This window comes from Marmota marmota, unplaced genomic scaffold, assembly GCF_001458135.2.
Source record: "Marmota marmota marmota unplaced genomic scaffold, marMar, whole genome shotgun sequence".
Lineage (NCBI taxonomy): Eukaryota > Metazoa > Chordata > Mammalia > Rodentia > Sciuridae > Marmota > Marmota marmota.
In genome coordinates this window covers 11,074,237-11,093,866 of record NW_026000205.1, presented here as the reverse complement: position 1 = coordinate 11,093,866, position 19,630 = coordinate 11,074,237, and the positions used below count along the sequence as shown (strand labels likewise).

The 19,630-nt window shown below is 53.5% G+C and overlaps 2 protein-coding genes across 2 annotated transcripts; both read left to right on the top strand.

Annotated features, from left to right (window-relative positions):
* The first annotated feature begins 1,403 nt into the window (after positions 1 to 1,403).
* Positions 1,404 to 9,442, top strand: Kirrel2 (kirre like nephrin family adhesion molecule 2). The gene is made up of 15 exons (XM_048791062.1): positions 1,404 to 1,748; positions 1,944 to 2,093; positions 2,662 to 2,811; positions 2,978 to 3,138; positions 3,537 to 3,687; positions 3,937 to 4,042; positions 4,124 to 4,272; positions 4,536 to 4,663; positions 4,748 to 4,880; positions 5,164 to 5,264; positions 5,410 to 5,629; positions 6,344 to 6,448; positions 6,725 to 6,825; positions 7,312 to 7,377; positions 8,519 to 9,442. Exons 1-15 carry the CDS (start codon positions 1,697 to 1,699, stop codon positions 8,852 to 8,854), a joined length of 2,109 nt encoding a protein of 702 aa, XP_048647019.1. The 5' UTR covers positions 1,404 to 1,696; the 3' UTR covers positions 8,855 to 9,442.
* A 1,041-nt stretch (positions 9,443 to 10,483) lies between these two features.
* Aplp1 (amyloid beta precursor like protein 1) lies at positions 10,484 to 19,545 on the top strand. Its single transcript, XM_048791257.1, has 18 exons — positions 10,484 to 10,631; positions 10,717 to 10,898; positions 11,780 to 11,989; positions 12,753 to 12,885; positions 13,091 to 13,203; positions 13,425 to 13,558; positions 13,668 to 13,852; positions 14,284 to 14,414; positions 14,795 to 14,869; positions 15,626 to 15,784; positions 15,862 to 15,990; positions 16,870 to 16,969; positions 17,832 to 17,939; positions 18,202 to 18,225; positions 18,400 to 18,470; positions 18,696 to 18,758; positions 18,891 to 19,034; positions 19,131 to 19,545. Exons 1-18 carry the CDS (start codon positions 10,484 to 10,486, stop codon positions 19,227 to 19,229), a joined length of 2,208 nt encoding a protein of 735 aa, XP_048647214.1. The 3' UTR covers positions 19,230 to 19,545.
* The last annotated feature ends 85 nt before the right edge of the window (positions 19,546 to 19,630 follow it).

The following is a 19,630-nucleotide window of genomic DNA, read 5'->3' as shown; positions in this document are numbered from 1 at the left end:
GGGACCTCAGGCTCTCCATTTTTCCATGCCTATGACCCCAGAGAGCCAGGAAGGGGAAGCGATGTCAGGTGTCTGGAAAAACAGTCTCATCACCTGACTTCCTCCCCAAGACTCAGGAGTCCTAGATCTGAGCCTATCCTAATTCAACATCCATGCCCTGGATCCACAACCATGAAGCCAGGAATTCATGCCCCCAGAATTAGGAGTCTGGGCCCCCAGGACCCTCCTCTCTTGGACCCAGCAGTTCAGGCTCCCAGCCCCTCTCTCCAAGGACCCAGGAGTTCAGGTCTCCAATCCTACCGCCTCCCTCCCCCCACGGGACTTCGGACAGATGTTTCTGTCTGTAGCTTTTCAAATCCTCCTGGGTCCGTATGGGGATGGGAGAGAGATTGTGGTTAAATCCACTGATTCTAAGACTTAAGACCAGATATTTGATCATCACCCAATTGCACCATGCTGCTTGCCTCAAAGCACCGGGAGTTCAGGTCATCAGAGATCTCGACCACCAGTCCCTACAGTCCTGGAAATCCAAGCCCCTGCCATTTAGGGAGGCTGGAGTCTAAGAGCCCAGGAGCAACTGAGAATCTCAATGTGGACCTCAATCCCTACAGGTCCACAGATGTCAGACCCGGGGTCCCACCTCTCCAGACCCTAGCCCCCGCAATAAGCTCAGGGTTCCTCCCACCTGCTCGGCCAGCTGCGCAGCGTGGGAACGCCCCAGCTGGGCTTCATGGAGCCGTCAGTACAAGCTGCGCAGTTCCCAGCCTCCCCGCCTGTCCCATCCCGGGCACTGCAGCCTCCCAGCCGTCGCCTGGCAACCAAGGCCCAGGGGCCCGGCCCCCGCGGAATAGGGAGAGGGGCTGGGCCCGGACTGCGGGGTCTTGGGAAAGGAGAGACTGGAGGCCTGGACTCCTGGGTTTTAGAGTGTGCTACGGTTTGCAGCAATAACAAGGCAGCAGAGCGATATTTTTGAGTTGTGTGATGTGGGGAGCCGAAGCCCCTTTCTTAGGGGTCCCAGCTGACCCTCCCGCACCCGGGTGCCCTCTCCGCGACCCGAAGACCCACGAGAGTCCTGGGCCCCGCCTCCCCAGGGCGCGGAAACTGGCGAGGCCCCAGGGGCTCCCGTTTATAGCTCGGTTTCCACTCATCACAGTCCCTGCAGGACCCGGGCTGAGCAAGTTTCTTCCACTCTTTCCCTTTTCTCCTCCTGCTCCTGCTCCTCCTCCTCCTCACCACCCGCTCCCAGGACTCTCCCCAAAGCCGGCAGGACGCAGGTGTCCACTCCAGGCAGGACCCCCTTCTTGCACCCAGGTGTTCCGGCTCCCAGACCCCAATTAGGCTGCCCCCGCCCCGGCCCCGCGCCCGTTTCCTCGGAGCCCAGACAGCGGGAGTTTCTCAATGGGAAGAGGGCGGTTCTCCCAGGGGGCGGGCGGGGGCGGAGCCAGCGGGATCAGGCCCTCTTGGGGTCTCCGAGAGACCCAGCGCGCGGATCCCGCAGGCGTTTCAGAGCTTCAGAGGCTGCGGATGAGCAAAGTTGGAGGACTTCAGGCCAGAAGCAGGGGACCTCCAGTCTGGGGCGAAGAGTAGGGTGCAAGGGGGGTTCCCCTCCAGGCTGAGGAGAGATCCGCAACTAAGGAAATTGGAGCGAAGCCAGTGCAACACAAGTCTTGTGGACCTTGGGGGACACACACTCAGGATGCTGGTCCCCGCCCTCCTCGTCCTCCTCTTCTGCTTTAGAGGGCGTGCAGGTACCCAAGACGGGAGCGGACGAAAATGGGGAGGATTTTTGCCGACAACGGCTTTGGGGCTGGGACTCCTGGGTCTGAGGGAGGAGAATTCTGGAAGCTGCGAAGAGTGAGCAGGTTGGGAACTGGATCCCTGGGTCCTGAGTGAGGGAGTTCTTTAATGTGCTAAGCTCAGATCTGCTGTCCCCATTCTCCTAGGCCGGTCGCCCCATTTCCTGCAACAGCCTGAGGACCTGGTGGTGCTGCTGGGGGAGGAAGCCCGGTTGCCCTGTGTTCTGGGCGCATACAGGGGTCTCGTTCAGTGGACTAAGGATGGGCTGGCTCTAGGGGGAGAAAGGGACCTGCCAGGTGAGGCTGTCCTCTACTCAGGGAGCACTAGCACTAGAGTGGGACTACTGGGCTTGGGCTGTATCTGAAGTTTCTATTATGACGTTTTCAAGTTTGGGAAATTGATGGGATCAGGTAAACACTGGGAGTCCTGGTTATTGAGATGCTTCTTTGGGGGTGACTCATAGAGTTTGGGATTATTATTTTTTGCTGTAAAATATTATAAAAGTGCAGTAAACATAAATGGACAAGTTGTCAAATAATTATAGACAGTCATGTAACCAATAACTTGGGTCATTGCTAGCTCCCCCAAATGCCCCTTATTCCTTTCCACTATCATAGCCCAGAAGTAGACTCTAACCTTATGTTTATAGCAATCATTTTCTTGTTTTCCTTGCTGATTTTATCACTCCCACAATTTCAGTGACTCTGCATTGGGAATGGGGTTTATTTCTCTGGGTCTACTGCATACTTTTTAAGTGTCTAACCACGGAATGTGTGGGCCATTTTTTGGTGTGGTATGTTTGGGGATGAAGACCAGAGGTCAAGAGCTCAAACCATGGTGTGACTGCCTTTTCCCTGACTTCAGGGTGGTCTCGGTACTGGATATCTGGGAATGCAGCCAGTGGCCAACATGACCTCCACATTAGGCCGGTGGAGCTAGAGGACGAAGCATCGTATGAATGTCAGGCTACACAAGCAGGTCTTCGATCACGACCAGCCCAACTGCACGTACTGGGTGAGGATCCAGCCCGCTTGTCCTTAAGAGCTGGGGGCGAGGGTTGCAGCCAGTACTAGCTAGGAGTATTGGAATTCAGAAAGACCAGGAAAGTGGTTGGTTGGAGCTGAGAAGATGAGGGTCTCTTGGCCCAGGATCCACTTCTGATCTAAGATCTACCATACAGTGCCCCCAGAAGCCCCCCAGGTGCTGGGCGGCCCCTCTGTGTCTCTGGTTGTTGGAGTTCCTGCAAATCTGACCTGTCAGAGCCATGGAGATGCCCGCCCCATCCCTGAGCTGCTATGGTTTCGAGATGGTGTCCGGCTGGAGGGGACCACCTTCCACCAGGTCAGATCCAAATCCTTTTGCTGGTCCTTGCCTATTCAGTGAAACTTAGGGTCCACTTTGATCATTCACCCAGAGTACAGGGCAGGGGAGGGCAAGAATTCAAAGGTTAGGACCCTTGGAATGTGATTCAAGATAAGAACTCTAAGGCCAGAACACCTGGATTCAGATCCTGACTCAGTCACTTGCTAACTGATTGATATTGAGTATGTTATTTAACCTCTCTGACCCTCAGTTTCTTTATCTGTACAATGGGATTAATAGTATGTACCTTATAGGATAATTATGAGGATTGAATAAAATAATACCTGTAAATGCCTAGGAGTGTGCCTGACACATAGTAAGCACTACCATTTATATAAGGGATAGACGAAATCATTATTATTATCCATAACCTCTAGAACCTGCTGAAGGAAGGAACCACTGGGTCAGTGGAGAGCACCTTATTCTTGACCCCTTCCAGCCATGATGATGGAGCCACCTTAGTCTGCCGAGCCAGGAGCCAGGCCTTGCCTACAGGGAGAGATACAGCTATCACACTGAGCCTGCAGTGTGAGTTCAGTTGGCCCTGGGGAAGAGGGGTGGGACCTAGATTCCTGGATCTGATATAGCAGGAGAGGACAGAAAAACAGCTCATTGGAGAGTTGGGAACTGGAAGCCCAGACTGCTGGCTCAAAGAAAGGAGGGAAGTACAGATTCAGCTTAGTGGGTTAGAGGGTCTGGGGACTGGACTCCTACCTAGGTCAGCAATGAAGGTGTTCCAGGTCTTTGCCCACTCTGACCATTGTCCCATCCTTATAGACCCCCCAGTGGTGACTCTGTCTGCTGAGCCACAGACTGTGCAGGAGGGAGAGAAGGTCACTTTCCTGTGTCAGGCTACAGCCCAACCTCCTGTCACCGGCTACAGGTGAGTAGGAAGACTACCTCTCTCCAGCCAGAGCACCGTTTGGGGAGGGCTGAGACATTAACAATACCATCATCTCTGCAGGTGGGCAAAGGGAGGTTCTCCGGTGCTTGGGGCCCGAGGACCAAGGTTGGAGGTGGTGGCCGACGCCTCATTCCTGACCGAGCCAGTGTCCTGCGAGGTCAGCAACGCCGTGGGTAGCGCCAACCGCAGCACCGCGCTGGATGTGCTGTGTGAGCAGGGGCGGGGCCGTGGGTGTGGCCAAAGCGGCGAGTGGCTGTAGCGCTCGGTGGGAAGGCCTGGGGCTAAAAAGAGCATATAGGCAGGATTGGGCTGGGTTAGTGCCAAAGTGGGGCAGGGGCGGGTCAGGGGCGTGTAAAACGTGGACAATTTGTGGGTGTACTTAGGCCCTTGAATATGCGTTTCCGAGAGGCTGATCCCAAACCAGGGGCTTATCCTGCCCCAGCCATGTGACCCCCTTCTCTTCCTCCTCCAGTTGGGCCGATTCTGAAGGCAAAGCCAGAACCTATGTCCGTGGACGTGGGGGAGGACGCCTCCTTCAGCTGTGCCTGGCGCGGGAACCCCCTCCCACGGGTAACCTGGACCCGCCGCGGGGGCGCGCAGGTGAAGTTCCATAGGGAGCCTGTAGTTGGCATGGGCCGGGCTTCCTCGCAAAGTCCCACCCCTGATGCCCTTTCACTGTCCCAGGTGCTGAGCTCTGGGCCCACGCTGCGTCTTCAGTCGGTTGGACCCGAGGATGCAGGCGACTATCTGTGCCGGGCTGAGCCGGGGCTGTTGGGCCTGGGGGGCGGCACAGCCGAGGCTAGGCTGACCGTGAATGGTGAGCAAGAGGGACTTTCTAGAGATCGGGAGGGTCATGGGATAGGAAGTGGTCAAAGGGGGTGAGGTCTAAAGGGAGTGGGCATGACCTTGAAAGTTTTGTAGATGGGGGCGTGGGGATTGCAGGCCATTCTGTTGAAAGGGAGACTTTTGAGAGTAGGTTGAGGGGTGTGGACTGCCTGGTTGGGGTTAGCTGGGAGTGCTCAGGCCTGGTCTTCCTTGATTCAGAATCGGCTCTGGGGAGGGCGAGACCTCTCCTGAGTGGTCCACAATCTGCATTCCAGCTCCCCCGGTAGTGATGGCCCTGCACTCTGCACCCGCCTTCCTCAGGGGCCCTGCTCGCCTCCAGTGTCTAGTGTTTTCCTCTCCAGCCCCAGAAGCTGTGGTAAGGAAGAGTTCTCCTACCTTGACCTGCCCAGCCACACCCCTGAAGCTGCTGTGACTTTTTCTGACTTTCCCAGCATCCCACCCACTTCTTCCCTCCCTCCCCAGTCTCTTCAGTGATCTCTCTCATTACTTTGTGTCCCCAGGTTTGGTCTTGGGATGAAGGCTTCTTAGAGGCAGGGTCAAGAGGCAGGTTCCTGGTGGAGACCTTCCCAGCCCCAGAGAGCTACCGGGGACAAGGTCCAGGCTTGATCTCTGTGCTGCACATTTCCGGGACCCAGGAGTCCGACTTCAGCAGTGGCTTCAACTGCAGTGCCCGAAACCGACTGGGTGAGGGAGGCACCCGGATCCGCCTGGGTCGTAGAGGTGAGACACTGGCTCAAAGACCCCCAAATCTGGGGATTTCAATCCCCAGGAATGCCAGGATTCCCAGAGTAGAGCCGCCAAAGAATAAGATCACCAAATGTAGAGAGCACGAAACATTGGGGACCTCAAAACTATGGGTTCCTTGAATCCTAAGACCCCCAAACAATAAATTCCCTCAAGTACAGAACCTAAACCAAAAGACTCCTTGTACTTAAGAACTCCAAAAAAAGGAGCCCACAAATGTAGGAAATTGTAAAATAAAAGATTCCTCAAACTCTGACTCTCTAAAGCCCAGGAGTTTAAACTCACACACTCTGAGACCTTTCAAACCTCAGATTCATGAGTTCATAAGTCCAAAACTAAGTGCACCCTGTAATCCCAACAGCTTGGGAGACTGAGGCAGGAGGATCACAAGTTCAAAGCCAACCTCAGTAACTTAGTGAGACCCTAAGCAACTCAGTAAGACCCTGTCTCTAAATAAAATGCAAAAAAAAAAAAAATGGCTGGGGATGTGGCTCAGTGGTAAGTGCCCCTGGGTTCAATCCCCAGTGCCCAAAAAAACAAAAAACAAAAAACAAAACAAAAAAAAAACACCTTGGATATTCCCAGACTCGATGGACTTTTGAACCCAGAGATCTCAAGCCTGAGCCTTGAGCCCCAGTTTCCCTGTTGTTCTTCAGTCTTTTGTCAGCATGCCCCTTCTCCTCCCTGCAGACTTGCTGCCTACTGTGCAGTTGGTGGCTGGGGTAGCTGCTACAGCCACAACCATCCTTATTGTCATTACTGGGGTGGCCCTCTGCTGCTGGCGCCACAGCAAGGGTGAGTGCCTGATCCAGTCTCCAGTCCCCAAGCCCCCAGCCCCACACATTCCCTGCCCACTGACTGCTGGCCCTGGGACTTACCCCTGCACAGTTTGGTTCTCCTCAGCTTTTCACATTGTCCTCAGTGTCACCACCCACTTCCAAGACAAGGTTATTATGGGCTCCCAGACTCCCCACCCAATCTACCCCAGTCCACTCTGTTATGGCATATTGATCCCCACAAACTGTGATTCTGCCCATCACTCACCTCAGCCTCCCACTGTTGGGGCTGCAGCCTCTTTCTCCAAGCAAAAGAACTTGGTGCGAATCCCAGGAAGCAGTGATGGCTCCAGTTCAAGGGGCCCAGAGGAGGAGACAGGCAGCGGTGAGGTACAGGTAAGATGAAAGGGTCCCAGACCTGACTGTGCTTCCAGACCCCAATAATAACCTAGTCCAACCCACAAACTCAAATACTGCCCCAGGGGCTGGGGATGTGGCTCAAGCGGTAGCGCGCTCGCCTGGCATGCGTGCGGCCCGGGTTCGATCCTCAGCACCACATACAAACAAAGATGTTGTGTCTGCCGAAAACTAAAAAATAAATATTAAAAAAATTCTCCCCCCCCCTTCTCTCTTTAAAAAAAAAATACTGCCCCAGTCCTAACAGTGATCCTAGACCCAAATGCACCCGCAGTCCACATATGCCCCTGACCGTATCATTTCCTAGGCCCAATATATCCCCTGGCCTCTTGTCCTGAGTCCAGATTCCTGTTCCCAAGTGACGCTGTGGCCTGGCCTCCACTGGCTGGCTGAAGGTCTTTGGGATCTGGAATTGGGTCAGGAGGCTCCTCTAACCACTCCCTCTCACTATTTTCCATACCCCAGGGCCCCATTGTGCACACAGACCATAGTGACCTAGTTCTGGATGAGGAAGGGGCGCTGGACACCAAGGTGAGGAACAGGAGGGTGCGGGGTGGGGGGCTTCTTCACTGTGTCTATAACTCTTTCCCTGCTTCTGTCTCCTCCATTTTCATTCTGTCTCCTCTAGACCTGGGATCTATCACTTGTGCAGCTCTAATTTGCACTATTTGTTGATTCCACTTATCTGCCCCAGCCTTAGTCTCCAGCTTGAGTCCTGACCAGACATCCTTTCCCCCATCACAGTCATGTTTCAGGCCTTCTGGATGTCTCTCCTTGGTTATCCATGGTCTTCCCAGGCCCCTTCCACCCACTAGGTCCCATACTAGCTTCGCATCTCCCCAAACCTATCCCACCTTTGGGATCCCACCTCAGGACAGCCCTGTTGGTTCCAGCCCCAGTCCCCACCCTCCCCATCGTTTTCCTCTGCACTTAGCCTGAAACCCTCCACCTTCCTACATCCATCTAATTCCCTCCTTTATTCCTCCAGTCTCAGCCCAGATTTTGCCTATTCTAGGAAGCTCATGCTTTTCTCATCACAGCCCGGTTATTCTGCCTGCAATTTTTCCATCACAGCCATAACCACTTTGTCCTGGGCTTTCCTGTCACAGCATGATCACTTTGCCAAAGGGTCCCCTGTCAGCCCCAGTCACTGCCTGTTCTTTTCCTAGTCACATCTCTGACCTCTCTGGGCTCTGCTCTATCTGGGGGTTTGTCATTCCCTCTTGGCCTGAAATCTCCATGAAGACCAGGTCCAGGCCTCCTCTGGACATGTCTCCAGAGTGGCCCAGGGCATGATATAAAATCAAAGCCCAGGGGCTATTAGGCAGATGAATGAATGGCTGTCCTTCCCTCTGCCCCCTCCTCTGCACCACCACCCTCCCCTCAGTAGGCCTGTTCCTCTGTCTCTGTCTCATTCTTTTTTGTCCCTGTCTCTATCTTTCTCTGCTGGTCTCCTGTCCCTTTGTCTTTGTGGCTATTTTTGTGTCTCGCTTTGTCTCTCTGCCAGTTTTTATGTCTGTCTCTCTGTCTCTGGGTCTTTTCCTGCTCCTGCTTCTGTCTTTTCGCGTCTCTGTAGGTCTGGAATCTATCTCAGTCTGTCTGTCCATCCCTGATCCTCACTTCCCTGTACTTTTATATGTGTTACCAATCCAAGTCCCACTTGTCCCCTCAGGACCCAACCAACGGTTACTACAAGGTGCGAGGGGTCAGTGTGAGCCTGAGCCTTGGTGAAGCTCCAGGAGGAGGCCTCTTCCTGCCACCCTCCTCCCCCCTTGGACTTCCAGGAACCCCTACCTTCTATGACTTCAACCCACACCTGGACATGGTTCCCCCCTGCAGACTGTACAGAGCCCGGGCAGGTTATCTCACCACACCTCATCCCCGAGCTTTCACCAACTACATCCAACCCACACCCTTTGGACCCCCAGAGCTGGCGTCCGGGACTTCCCCCTTCCCGTATGCTGCCTTCCCCATGCCAAGCCACCCACGTCTCCAGACTCATGTGTGACATCTCCAACTGAAGAGTCCTGGGATTTTCAACTTGCCATAATGGGTTGTTCTGATTTCTGAGGGACCAGAACAGGATGACAGCCTTATTCCTCCAAAGTTGAATATCAAGTGGGGGGAAGGATCATTACAATTATCAGGATCATTTATACACAGTGAACTCAGCCAAAGCAAATGCCCCAAGTGGAAGCAATATGGCCATTGTGCCCACCTATTCTGCGGTGTAAAAGGTATTCAAGGGTTTAGGAATGTAGGTCAGTGGTCGAGAACTTGCCTAGTCTGAAAGAGGCCCTGGGTTCAATCCCCAGTAACACACACACACACACACACACACAAAGATATTCAAGATGCAACCCTTTGCAGAGGTTGAGGACAGAGGGTGATAAAAGTTAGGGGCAGGAATGGAAGTCATTTCTAGTTACTGAGGAAATATACTTCAAGATGACGACTTGCATTGAGAAGAAAGATAGTATAGGGCAGATCAAGATGGAAGACATAATCCAGGCATGGTGGCACATGCTTGTAATTCCAACCACCTCTGAAGCTTAGCAAGGCCCCTTTGTCAAAATAAAAAAGACTGCTAATGTAACTAAATGGAAAAGTGCTCCTGGGTTCAATCCCCAGTACCACCACCAAGGGGGGAAAAAAGACACTCTCACTGTGTCCTGGCTTTCCCTGAAAGCACTTTATTTAGCCAATAGAAGTGCAGCCATCTTGATTCCTTCCACCTTCCTTAAAGACTCAGAAAGAGCTGAACTCAAACAGTGGGGATAGGGTGAGAACTATCATTGTGGAGATGAAGTAGACTCTGGGGATAAGAATATTTATGTTTATTAAAAAAAAAGAAAGCCAAACAGGCAAGCATGTCTGGAAGATTTTCCTGGTATTATTACTTTTCTTCTTCAAGGAAGAGGTCTATCAGATGTGTTCTAAGGGTCTTCCTCTACCCTAGCCTGTGAGGTGACTGTAGGAGCCAAAACTCTGAGCCACCTCTCAGTCCCTTGCTACCTGTTTAACACTCTAGATGTTTTAAATATACAACTACACAAATATATATATACACATGCACACACAGAGCTGCAAACAGAAACATAGATACCCATGTAACCACAGGACACACACATAAAAGTCCATATTGATGCACACTTGTGACACAGCTGCCCCAGTTAGCCAGGGAAAATAGAATTCTAAGCTGTCAATTGTGGAGACAAAGCAGTGAGCACTGAAGGGGAGAAGACTAGGGATGGGAAAATGGAAATCCCTTGGTCCTTAGAGTGAGGATAGGAGGCCAGACCTTTGTCCTGAGATGCTGGATCTTTGATGGGTGCCTGACTTAGGTCATCCTTAGAAAGGGCCTGGAAGCTTTGGTTCATGGATTCTTGAGCTAGAAGTTAAAGGTCCTGACACCAGGGACTTAAGAGGCAGGATAGGAAGACTGAACTTCTGGGTCTGAGGAAGAAAGGGTGGTGGTGGTGGGGGGGGTTGCCTCTGTTTCTGAGGGAAAAGGGGCCTGGGGCTTCCTCTGAAAGGACGGGAATGGATCTCAATCGCTGTGTTCTTGATTGAGGAAATTTGGGAGACTGAATTCTTGTGACCTCCAGAGAGGAATTTATTGGGAGTGGGGTTCCCCATGCTGGCATCCCTGGCGGAGGACAAAGCCGATTATGGGTGTCTGGATCTGATGAAGGAGAGGGCTGTGCATGACAGCCCTGAAGGAGGACTCAAAATCCCAAACCGCACAGCCCATGAACCAGACTCCTGGCTGGGTTTTTGCAGGAGTGGGTAGGTCGCTTGGAATCTCAAGGGGCGGGGGCCTGGAGCTGGCTCCCACTCGGGGTTCCGGAGCCGCTCCACTCTGCGCAGAGCTGCCACGCTATTGTCCTGGCTGGGAAGGCGGGGCCGGCGCGGGGCGGGGCTGGCGGCGCCGGCGCAGCCCGGGGCAGCGGGAGGAGGAGGCGGCGGCGGTGGAGCTGGGAGCTCCTGTGCACCGCTGGGGCCGGGCCGGCCGGGGCCGGGTGCTGCCAGNGAAGCTAGTATGGGACCTAGTGGGTGGAAGGGGCCTGGGAAGACCATGGATAACCAAGGAGAGACATCCAGAAGGCCTGAAACATGACTGTGATGGGGGAAGGGGTGGGACCGGGCCTCGGTACTCCGATGCGGACTGTCCAGGGCAGAAAGCGCAGTCTTTGCAGCCAGGTAGCCCTCTCCCAGGAGCCCCTAACAGCACTAGGTATTCATGAACCTAGGATTCCAGGCCCTAGCTACCCCATCATCTGACGTCCTAGCCCACTCCCACCCGCAGCACAGGAACTGGCTTTTCCAGAGCCCCTGGACCCAAAAGTCCAGCCCACTCCTCCACACCTTCTCAGCCTGGACGACTTGGCCCCAACCCCTTGCCTCCTGAACATAGGATCCACCAGGCAGCAGGGCACTTGAATCTAAGAATCCGGGCTCCTTGCATCCTCTGGTCCCATGAGGGCGCCCACAGGCTCGCAGGAGCCAGGAGTCCAGGCCTCCAGTCATTACCCGCCCCCCAAACAGAATGCAGCTCTCCAATCCCAAGGACCTGGTGTCCAGGCCCGCTGAGAAGCCAGGCCTTGTAGTCTTCGCACCCCCGCAATAGGAGCCTGAACTAGGGATGGAGGGAGGAGGGGCCAGAACGCCTGGGTTCTGGCCTCCTCCCCCACGATTCAGGTTTAACCCTTTCCGACTCCGTCTCTGCCGCGCTGGGGTGGGGGCGGAGCCTGTCTCCGCAGCAACAAGGCCGCGAGAAACCCGGGGGACCTGGGTCGCCATAGCAACGGGTAGAGCTGGGGCACTCCCGCCCTTCAGGAGCTGTTTCCCAGGGAACGGTGCCTCCACTGAGGCCGGTGTGCGGTGCTTGGGGGGAGGGCTGGTGCTGGGGATATGAATATCTGGGTCTTAGGAAGCAAAAGACCCCGTATGTCAGCTTCCCCGAGGCTCTCACTGTCTCCTCCACCTCCACTCCCAGGCTCCGGGATCAGCACAAGTGGCCGGACTATGCGGGCGCCTAACCCTTCACCGGGACCTGCGCACCGGCCGCTGGGAGCCAGACCCACAGCGCTCACGACGCTGTCTCCGGGACCCGCAGCGCGTGCTGGAGTACTGCAGACAGGTGGGCGGGACCAAGGAGAGGGGCGTGGTCAGCGGGAAAGCCGGTTCCAGAGAGGGCGAGGTCCAGGCTAAGAAGCTCGACTTGCAAAAGGCGGGATCCAAGGACTTGTGGGATTTAATAAGAAGGGAAGCTAGGGGGCGTGCCCTACGAAGAAGCAAGGCTAGCTTAGGGTAAGACCTGTTTTGAGAAACTAAGGAGAGTTGAGAACCACGCAAGAATGCCAGCTAAGGAAGATACCCAATGAAGAGGCAAAGTTTAGAGATACGTGGTGGATTTTGTCAAGAGTACAGCTGTAGGTGGGAGAGGCCAAGGAAGGGGCGTGGCAAAGAAGTAAAAGAAACCTAGGGACCAGCAAGATGGGGAGGAACGATGGAACTCAATGGGAGGATAGCTAGGAGGCGTGGTTATAAAAAGGAGGGCTGAATATAAAGAAAACCTGTAAGATCTACTGAGAGAGGGACCTGATGGGAGGGGAGGAGTAACCAGAGTAAGGGACTTAGAGAGGTTAAGCTGATGGGTTAGATGGAAGGATCTCCATAAAGAAACTGGGCAGGAAAAGAGCACCTAAAGATGGCCAGATTTTAAAGGGAGAGCACTAGGGGATTTGACCAATGGGCAGGAAGGACTTGGCATCTAAGGCTGCTTCTATGGAGAAGCAGGGACTGGGGAGGAAATGTCCGTATAAATACTAGACCCTTGAAAAGGAGATGGGCGGCTGGCAAGGTGGGGCCGTGGGTTGACTGCCCTTTCCTGGTGCCCTCAGATGTATCCGGAGCTGCACATCGCACGTGTGGAGCAGGCTGCACAGGCTATCCCAATGGAGCGCTGGTGCGAGGGTGCCCGGGGTGGCCATTGTGCCCACCCTCACCACCAGGTTGTGCCTTTCCGCTGCCTGCGTGAGTCACAGGCTGGGAGAAGGGAAATGAGGTGGGAGTCTCCCAGAAAGGAGGTTCTGAGCCCCTGTCTCAGACCCACATTAGAGGGCTGGGCATCTGAACTGAGAGTGGGGCAGAGAAGCTGGAGGATAAAATATCTGGATTCTGCAGAGCATGAGGCTGGTGGCTGTAGGAGAGCCTTAGTCTGGTGTCCCCCTTTCCTCAGCTGGTGAGTTTGTGAGTGAGGCTCTACTGGTGCCAGAAGGTTGTCGATTCTTACACCAGGAACGCATGGACCAGTGTGAGAGTTCCACCCGGAGGCACCAGGAGGCACAAGAGGTCAGGACCATGGCCCACCCTTCCCCATCCCTCAAACCCAGGAGTCCAGGCCTATAGCTCCCTCTTCCCACTGGGATCTAGGACTTATATCCCCCAATCCCTTTCTCTAGAGCCAGGAATCCAGGCTTCCAGCCTCCTCATCCCCCAAGACCAGCTCTCAAAGCTCCCCTCTACACCCTCCTACTCTACAATCCTGGCATCTGGGCCCACTCTTGTTACAGGCTTGCAGCTCCCAAGGCCTCATCCTTCATGGCTCGGGCATGCTTTTACCCTGTGGTACAGATCGATTCCGAGGTGTGGAGTATGTGTGCTGCCCTCCTCCAGTGACCCCTGACCCATCTGGGACAGCAGTTGGGTGAGTGGGAGGGAACCCTCCATGCGCATCCCAAGATTTCTGAGGCAGGGGATGGAAACATGGCAGCCTAGGCTCAGAATCTTACTGCCTGAATCTTCTGTTCTCTCAGTGACCCCTCTACCCGGTCCTGGCCCCTGCGGGGCAGAACAGAGGGGAATGAGGATGAAGAAGAGGAAGAATCCTTCCTACAGCCAGTAGATGATTACTTTGTGGAGCCCCCTCAAGCCGAAGAGGAACAGGAAGAAGAAAGAGTCCTGCTCCCGAGTTCCCATACCCCTGCAGTGGTCAGCAAAGGTCAGGCAATCTACCAGTCCTCTCTACCATAGAGGAAAGGGTGATTTGGGGAGCCTTGGTATAATAGCATCTTTGGGAAGGACCTGAAGGGGAGAGGCCCAGTTGGGAAGAATGGAAGAGACACGTAGCTTTGGGTTAAGTAGAGGTGGAAGGGTTAGCCTGTGAACAATGCAAAGAGCTTTGGGGTACTTGGAAGTGGAGGGGCCGTTTGGTAGGTCCTAAGTATCATTTGGGGGAAAGCTCAGAAGTATAAAGGATTCCTGAACTTTGCAAGAGTAGGCCCAGACTAGAATTTCATCTCCCATGTAATTCCTAGCAGCTATGACTAAACCAGATACACAATGTTTATCTCTAGAAAATGTAGTTCTCCAGGTAGGAAAGGTGACCTGGAGGTGGGCTGCAGACTGATCTCCTGATTCCTGATCTTGCAGTCACTCCCACCCCAAGGCCCACTGATGGTGTGGATGTTTACTTCGGCATGCCCGGGGAAATCAGTGAGCATGAAGGATTCCTGAGGGCCAAGATGGACCTGGAGGAGCGCAGAATGCGCCAGATTAATGAGGTGATGATACTGGGGACCCCAGGACCAACCACCCCCACAGATTTCCACAAATACCAGGAGATTCCTTAGAAACATTGATATTGACACTACATCTAAGGGATGCCCAGCCTCCTTCAATTCTGAGCCCTCAACACTACTGTGTAAGATGACCAGGGATCCCTGACCCACCCAGAATCCCACTGAGATGCCACCAAATTCCATGGAAACTCTGGTCCATGGTATTCTTCCACTTTCAACTTCCTCTAGGTCTTCCCTTTGGGGAACCCAAGAATCAATGGGACTTAAGGGATCTGGACTTTCCAAAGTCTTAAAGAGGGACTGGGAGACTAGCCAGGTCAATCAGGGAGGGTTCCCGGATCCTGAAGCTCCTCCCTCTCCAGGTGATGCGTGAATGGGCCATGGCAGACAACCAGTCCAAGAACCTGCCTAAAGCTGATAGACAGGCCCTGAACGAGGTAGGACAATCTCCAGTGAGTCCCACTCATGCCTGTCCACTATGAGGGGTGCATGGTCTTAGCCTGGCTCTGGCCATATTCTGCTCCATCCATTTAACCCCTTCTTACTTACCTTGGCCTTTTCCCTACATTTGGCCCTGTTCCTTTTAACACCACATTACTCTCCTCCTCATATTGGCCAGGTTTAGCCCTATGTGTCCTTGACTTTCCTCTGAGGACGTCTCTGGAGTCCTCTTCCAACCCTAGCCTTCTGCTGTCAGAGCTGGGCCCTTTTCTTGGAAATATTCATGGCCCTGTTCGCCCCCAACCCCTTCACTTTGGTCCTGCCCCTCTGATGTCACTTTTATGCAGTCCCTCTCCAGTAAACATGGCCTTTGACCTCTTGGCCCCTCCTCCCTTAACCCCGTTCCAGTTAGCTCCCATTTGAACCCTTGGTCCCACTCCTATCAGCCTTATTGGGGCACAGCCTGTCTTAGTTTGACCCTAATCTCCCTACAAGTTCCCTTGCATCTTAACATTCATCAGTTCTTTTCCCAGTTCATTCCCATCCAGTCGACACCCTCAGACTAACTCCAGTAAGCCTTGTGCTACCCCTACTCTACCCATCCCCATAGCCCTTCCTTCCAGTCAATCTCCTTTGACCTAGTCCTACCCTAGTTTGGCCGAGATGCACTGAACCCCACCTTACCTGCCCCAATATCCCTGCCTTTCATCCTTCTTTATCTCTCCTGACCCCTTGTCCACCTCCACCCCTAGCACTTCCAGTCCATTCTGCAGACCCTGGAGGAGCAGGTGTCCAGTGAGCGACAGCGTCTGGTGGAGACTCATGCCTCCCGAGTCATTGCCCTCATCAATGACCAGCGCCGTGCTGCCCTGGAGGGTTTCCTGGCCGCGCTGCAAGGGGATCCTCCTCAGGTACAGGGCCGTGGGGACAGAGAACAGAAGGTGAGGAGAACTAGGGCAGGCCTGGGCAGCCTTTGTCCCTCCCACAGGCAGAGCGCGTCCTTCTGGCCCTACGGCGCTACCTGCGAGCAGAGCAGAAGGAGCAGCGGCACACGCTGCGGCACTACCAGCACGTGGCTGCAGTGGACCCTGAGAAGGCCCAGCAGATGCGCTTCCAGGTGCTCATGTTCTTCCAGCCCCCACATGCCTTGCCATCCTCAGACCCCAGCCCCTCAGATTCTTCTCTTGACCCTCAAACCCTCTTTCTGTCCCGTGGATCCCCTTAGAGTGCCTTCCTTCTGTGCCCCAGGACCCATTCCAGTCCCTCAATTCTACTTCCTGTCCCATGGATCCCTACTTCCTGACTCTGGAACACTGCCCCTACACACACACTGTGCCTTTGAGCCCCTTCTCCTCCCTTGGATTCTTACCTCCTGGCTCTTGAATTTCTACTTCCTTTCCTAGAATCCTCTTCCTGTACCTAGAAACCTGTTCCTGCCCATCAATCCTCCTTCTTCTCTAACTCCACTTTTGTTCCCTGGAACCCCTGTTCTGTGCCCTCAGATTCTAATTCTTTCTTTTTGGTTATCTTCCTGTCCATAAATGCTCTGTTCTGTGCTCTTGAACTCCAGGTCTTGCTCTTAAACTGCCATCATTTCTATATGACTCTCCAATCCCACTTCCTGTCTCTAGAATCCCCTAAAACCCCACTTTCTGTTCCTCAGATCTATTTTCCACCCCACCCCACCTACCTTGGCTTACCTTGTCTCCTGTGCCCACATTTTCCTAGGAATCACTTCTTTCTCTGGTACCTTACTTCCTTTCCCAAGCCCCTCACTTCCTGTCCTGTGTACATCTCTTCTTTCTCTTTGTATCCTGCTTCTCCTTCAATTTCCCTCCTATGGCCCAATTCCTGGACCTTACTCCCTGCAGGGTAGCTGTCTATCATTATGGGCTACTTTCCCTTGGACCCTATTGAATTCCTCCTTCATGCAGCCTCGGTTTCCTCTTTTCCAGGCTGTATTGCCCATTTCATCCTTCCAACCTACTCTCTGCAGGTGCAGACCCACCTTCAGGTGATTGAGGAAAGGATGAATCAGAGCCTGGGATTGCTTGATCAGAATCCCCACCTGGCTCAGGAGCTGCGCCCCCAGATCCGTGAGTACCTATGACCTCGGGCCCTCATTCCAGATCTCTCAGGGCAGACTTTGACCCTCAACCCTCAGCCTTCCCTGATTTCAGTTATCTGTTCTTATATAACAAACCATCCCAGAACTTAGTGGTTCAAATCAATGACCATTTTTCTTTGTTCATGATCCTGCCATTTGTTCTGGGTTCAGCTGGCTGGTCTGGTAATCTTGCCAGTAGTCAAGTGTGCAGCTGTGTATTTAGCCAGCAGATTGACTGGGTCAGGCATTCTCTGGTAGATGGGTCTCTCTTCTCCAAATAGGCTCAGGGCTTCTCTTCTCTGTGGATTCTCTCCATATCGTCCCTCCATGAGGATAGCTGGATTTCCTACATGGTGGCTCAGGCGCCCCAAAGCAGAAAAATAGAAGTTGCCAGATCCTTTTTTTTCAGTAATGGGGGATCAAACCAAGGTCTGTGTGCATGCTAGGCAAGCACTCTACCACTGAGTTACATCCTCAACCCCTCCAGATCTTCTTAAGGCTTGGACAGACATTCTATTGGTTATAATGAGTTACAAACCAAGTCAGATTCAAGGGGAGGGGCCTAAATAAGAGTATGAAAAAGTGGTCACTACCAGAAAGTGTGACCTTGCACAGCCTCCAAATCTATTGTGACTTTCTCCTGGATGCTCCATACCTAACCCTAAACCTTCTGATATTTAAGAACACCCAGAATCCTGGATACACTTGTTGCTACCCCACACTTGGGCTGCCTCTGCTATCTGCATAATCTTCCAATAACTCTACTCTTAGGGTTTTATTCACACACCCAGTTTTCTTTGTGGAGTCCCTGGGCTCACCAACCCATCCACCTTTCCATATGTTCTTTTCAGAGGAACTTCTCCATTCAGAACACCTGGGTCCCAATGAATTAGAAGTCCCTGCACTTGGGGGCAGCAGTGAGGACAAGGGTGGGCCACAGCCTCCAGATTCCAAGGATGGTGAGTGAACCTAAATATTGATAACTCAAGATTTTGGGGGACAAGCCTCCAACCTTATTTCTATTCCCCTAAAGTCTGGGGGTGTCTGAGTCACCATAGTGAGTAAAAGAGGATGGGGAGGAATGTTGAAGGTGTGGAGGCCTCTGCAGGGTCCTCTGTCCCCCTTTTTGTGTCCCTGGGAGGGTGTTTCCCTGCTCTTTCTTTGATGATACCTTCCTCTCTTTACTGTTTCCCTGCCTTTCCCCCCACTGGCTGCCAGCAGACACCCCCATGACCCTTCCAAAAGGTGAGTGTCCAAGTCACTAAATCTCACTGAATCCTAAACCCAGAATGGAAAAGGTCCATACCTTGGGAACCTCAGACCTCCTGGGGTGGAGTCTGGTGCCCTTTATGACCCCCTCCTCAGGCAGGGGCAGCACCCCTCTGGACCCTCAAGAATGAGATGGGACTTGGGGGGTAGGGTCCACAGAACAAGATAATGCATCACCTGGAAAAGAGAAGATGACCCCCTTGGAGCAATATGAGCCAAAGGTAAGTAAAACAGACCTATGGGCACCTGAGGGAGCACAAGAGGGAGCCTGGACTCCTAGGCGTGAGGGAGGAGGTGCTGAGGGTTTAGATGCCTTGGCCAGAAGAGAAAAGAGGGCTGAAGCCATGGGCTTTGGGGTCCTAGGAGAGAAGAAGGCCGTGGGGAGTCCCCTTTGGGGCTCCTGGGGAGGAAGAGGCTGGGATCCATGATACCTCCTGCTTCCCCAGGTGAATGCGTCTGTTCCAAGGGGCTTTCCTTTCCACTCCTCAGAGATCCAGAGAGATGAGCTGGTAAGAGAAAGCATATTCTCAGTGCTTAGGGGGAAAAGATCAGAGATCACTGTTTAAGCTGTGGCTCCCAAAGCCCCACAGGACCTAGATAAGCCTCAAAGATGTCTTTGGCCCTCTATTCTCTCCCTGCAGGCACCAGCAGGGACAGGAGTGTCTCGTGAGGCTGTGTCGGGTCTGCTGATCATGGGAGCCGGTGGGGGCTCCCTCATCGTCCTCTCCATGCTGCTCCTGCGCAAGAAGAAGCCCTATGGGGCCATCAGCCACGGAGTGGTGGAGGTGAGAGGCGCAAAGGCCTGGTGCAGACATGGATGGACCATGAGCTCTGCGGCCAGGTCTCTGAGTTCCATGAGCCCTACTCTGCCCCTGTTGCAGGTGGATCCCATGCTGACCCTGGAGGAGCAGCAGCTTCGTGAACTACAGCGACATGGTTATGAGAACCCCACCTACCGCTTCCTGGAGGAACGACCCTGAACCCACCCCCTTGATGCCTTCAGCTGAGCCCAGACCTCCCCTCTTCCTGGGGCCCCAGAACCCCAATTCCCAGCCTAGGGTGGGGGAGGGAGGTCTTGACAAGTTCACTCTTATTTCCCTTTTCCAGTGCCATCCCTAAGAAATACCCAGACATTCCCAGCTGCCAACCCACTTTGGACCTCCTCACTTAATTTATTTTGTAAGTTATTGCTCCTTAAGGTCACCACCATTTTGGTTTCAGCGTCTATTGTTCCCTAGAGTTCACCTGCCCACGTTTTTCCCACTAACATCCCAATAAAGTCCTCTTCCCTACCAAGTCATCCTATGTCTTTATGGAAGATTCAGTGTGTAAATATGTTGGACGCGGTGTCCCTCTCTGCCCAGGCCTCCTTTGGGTCTCT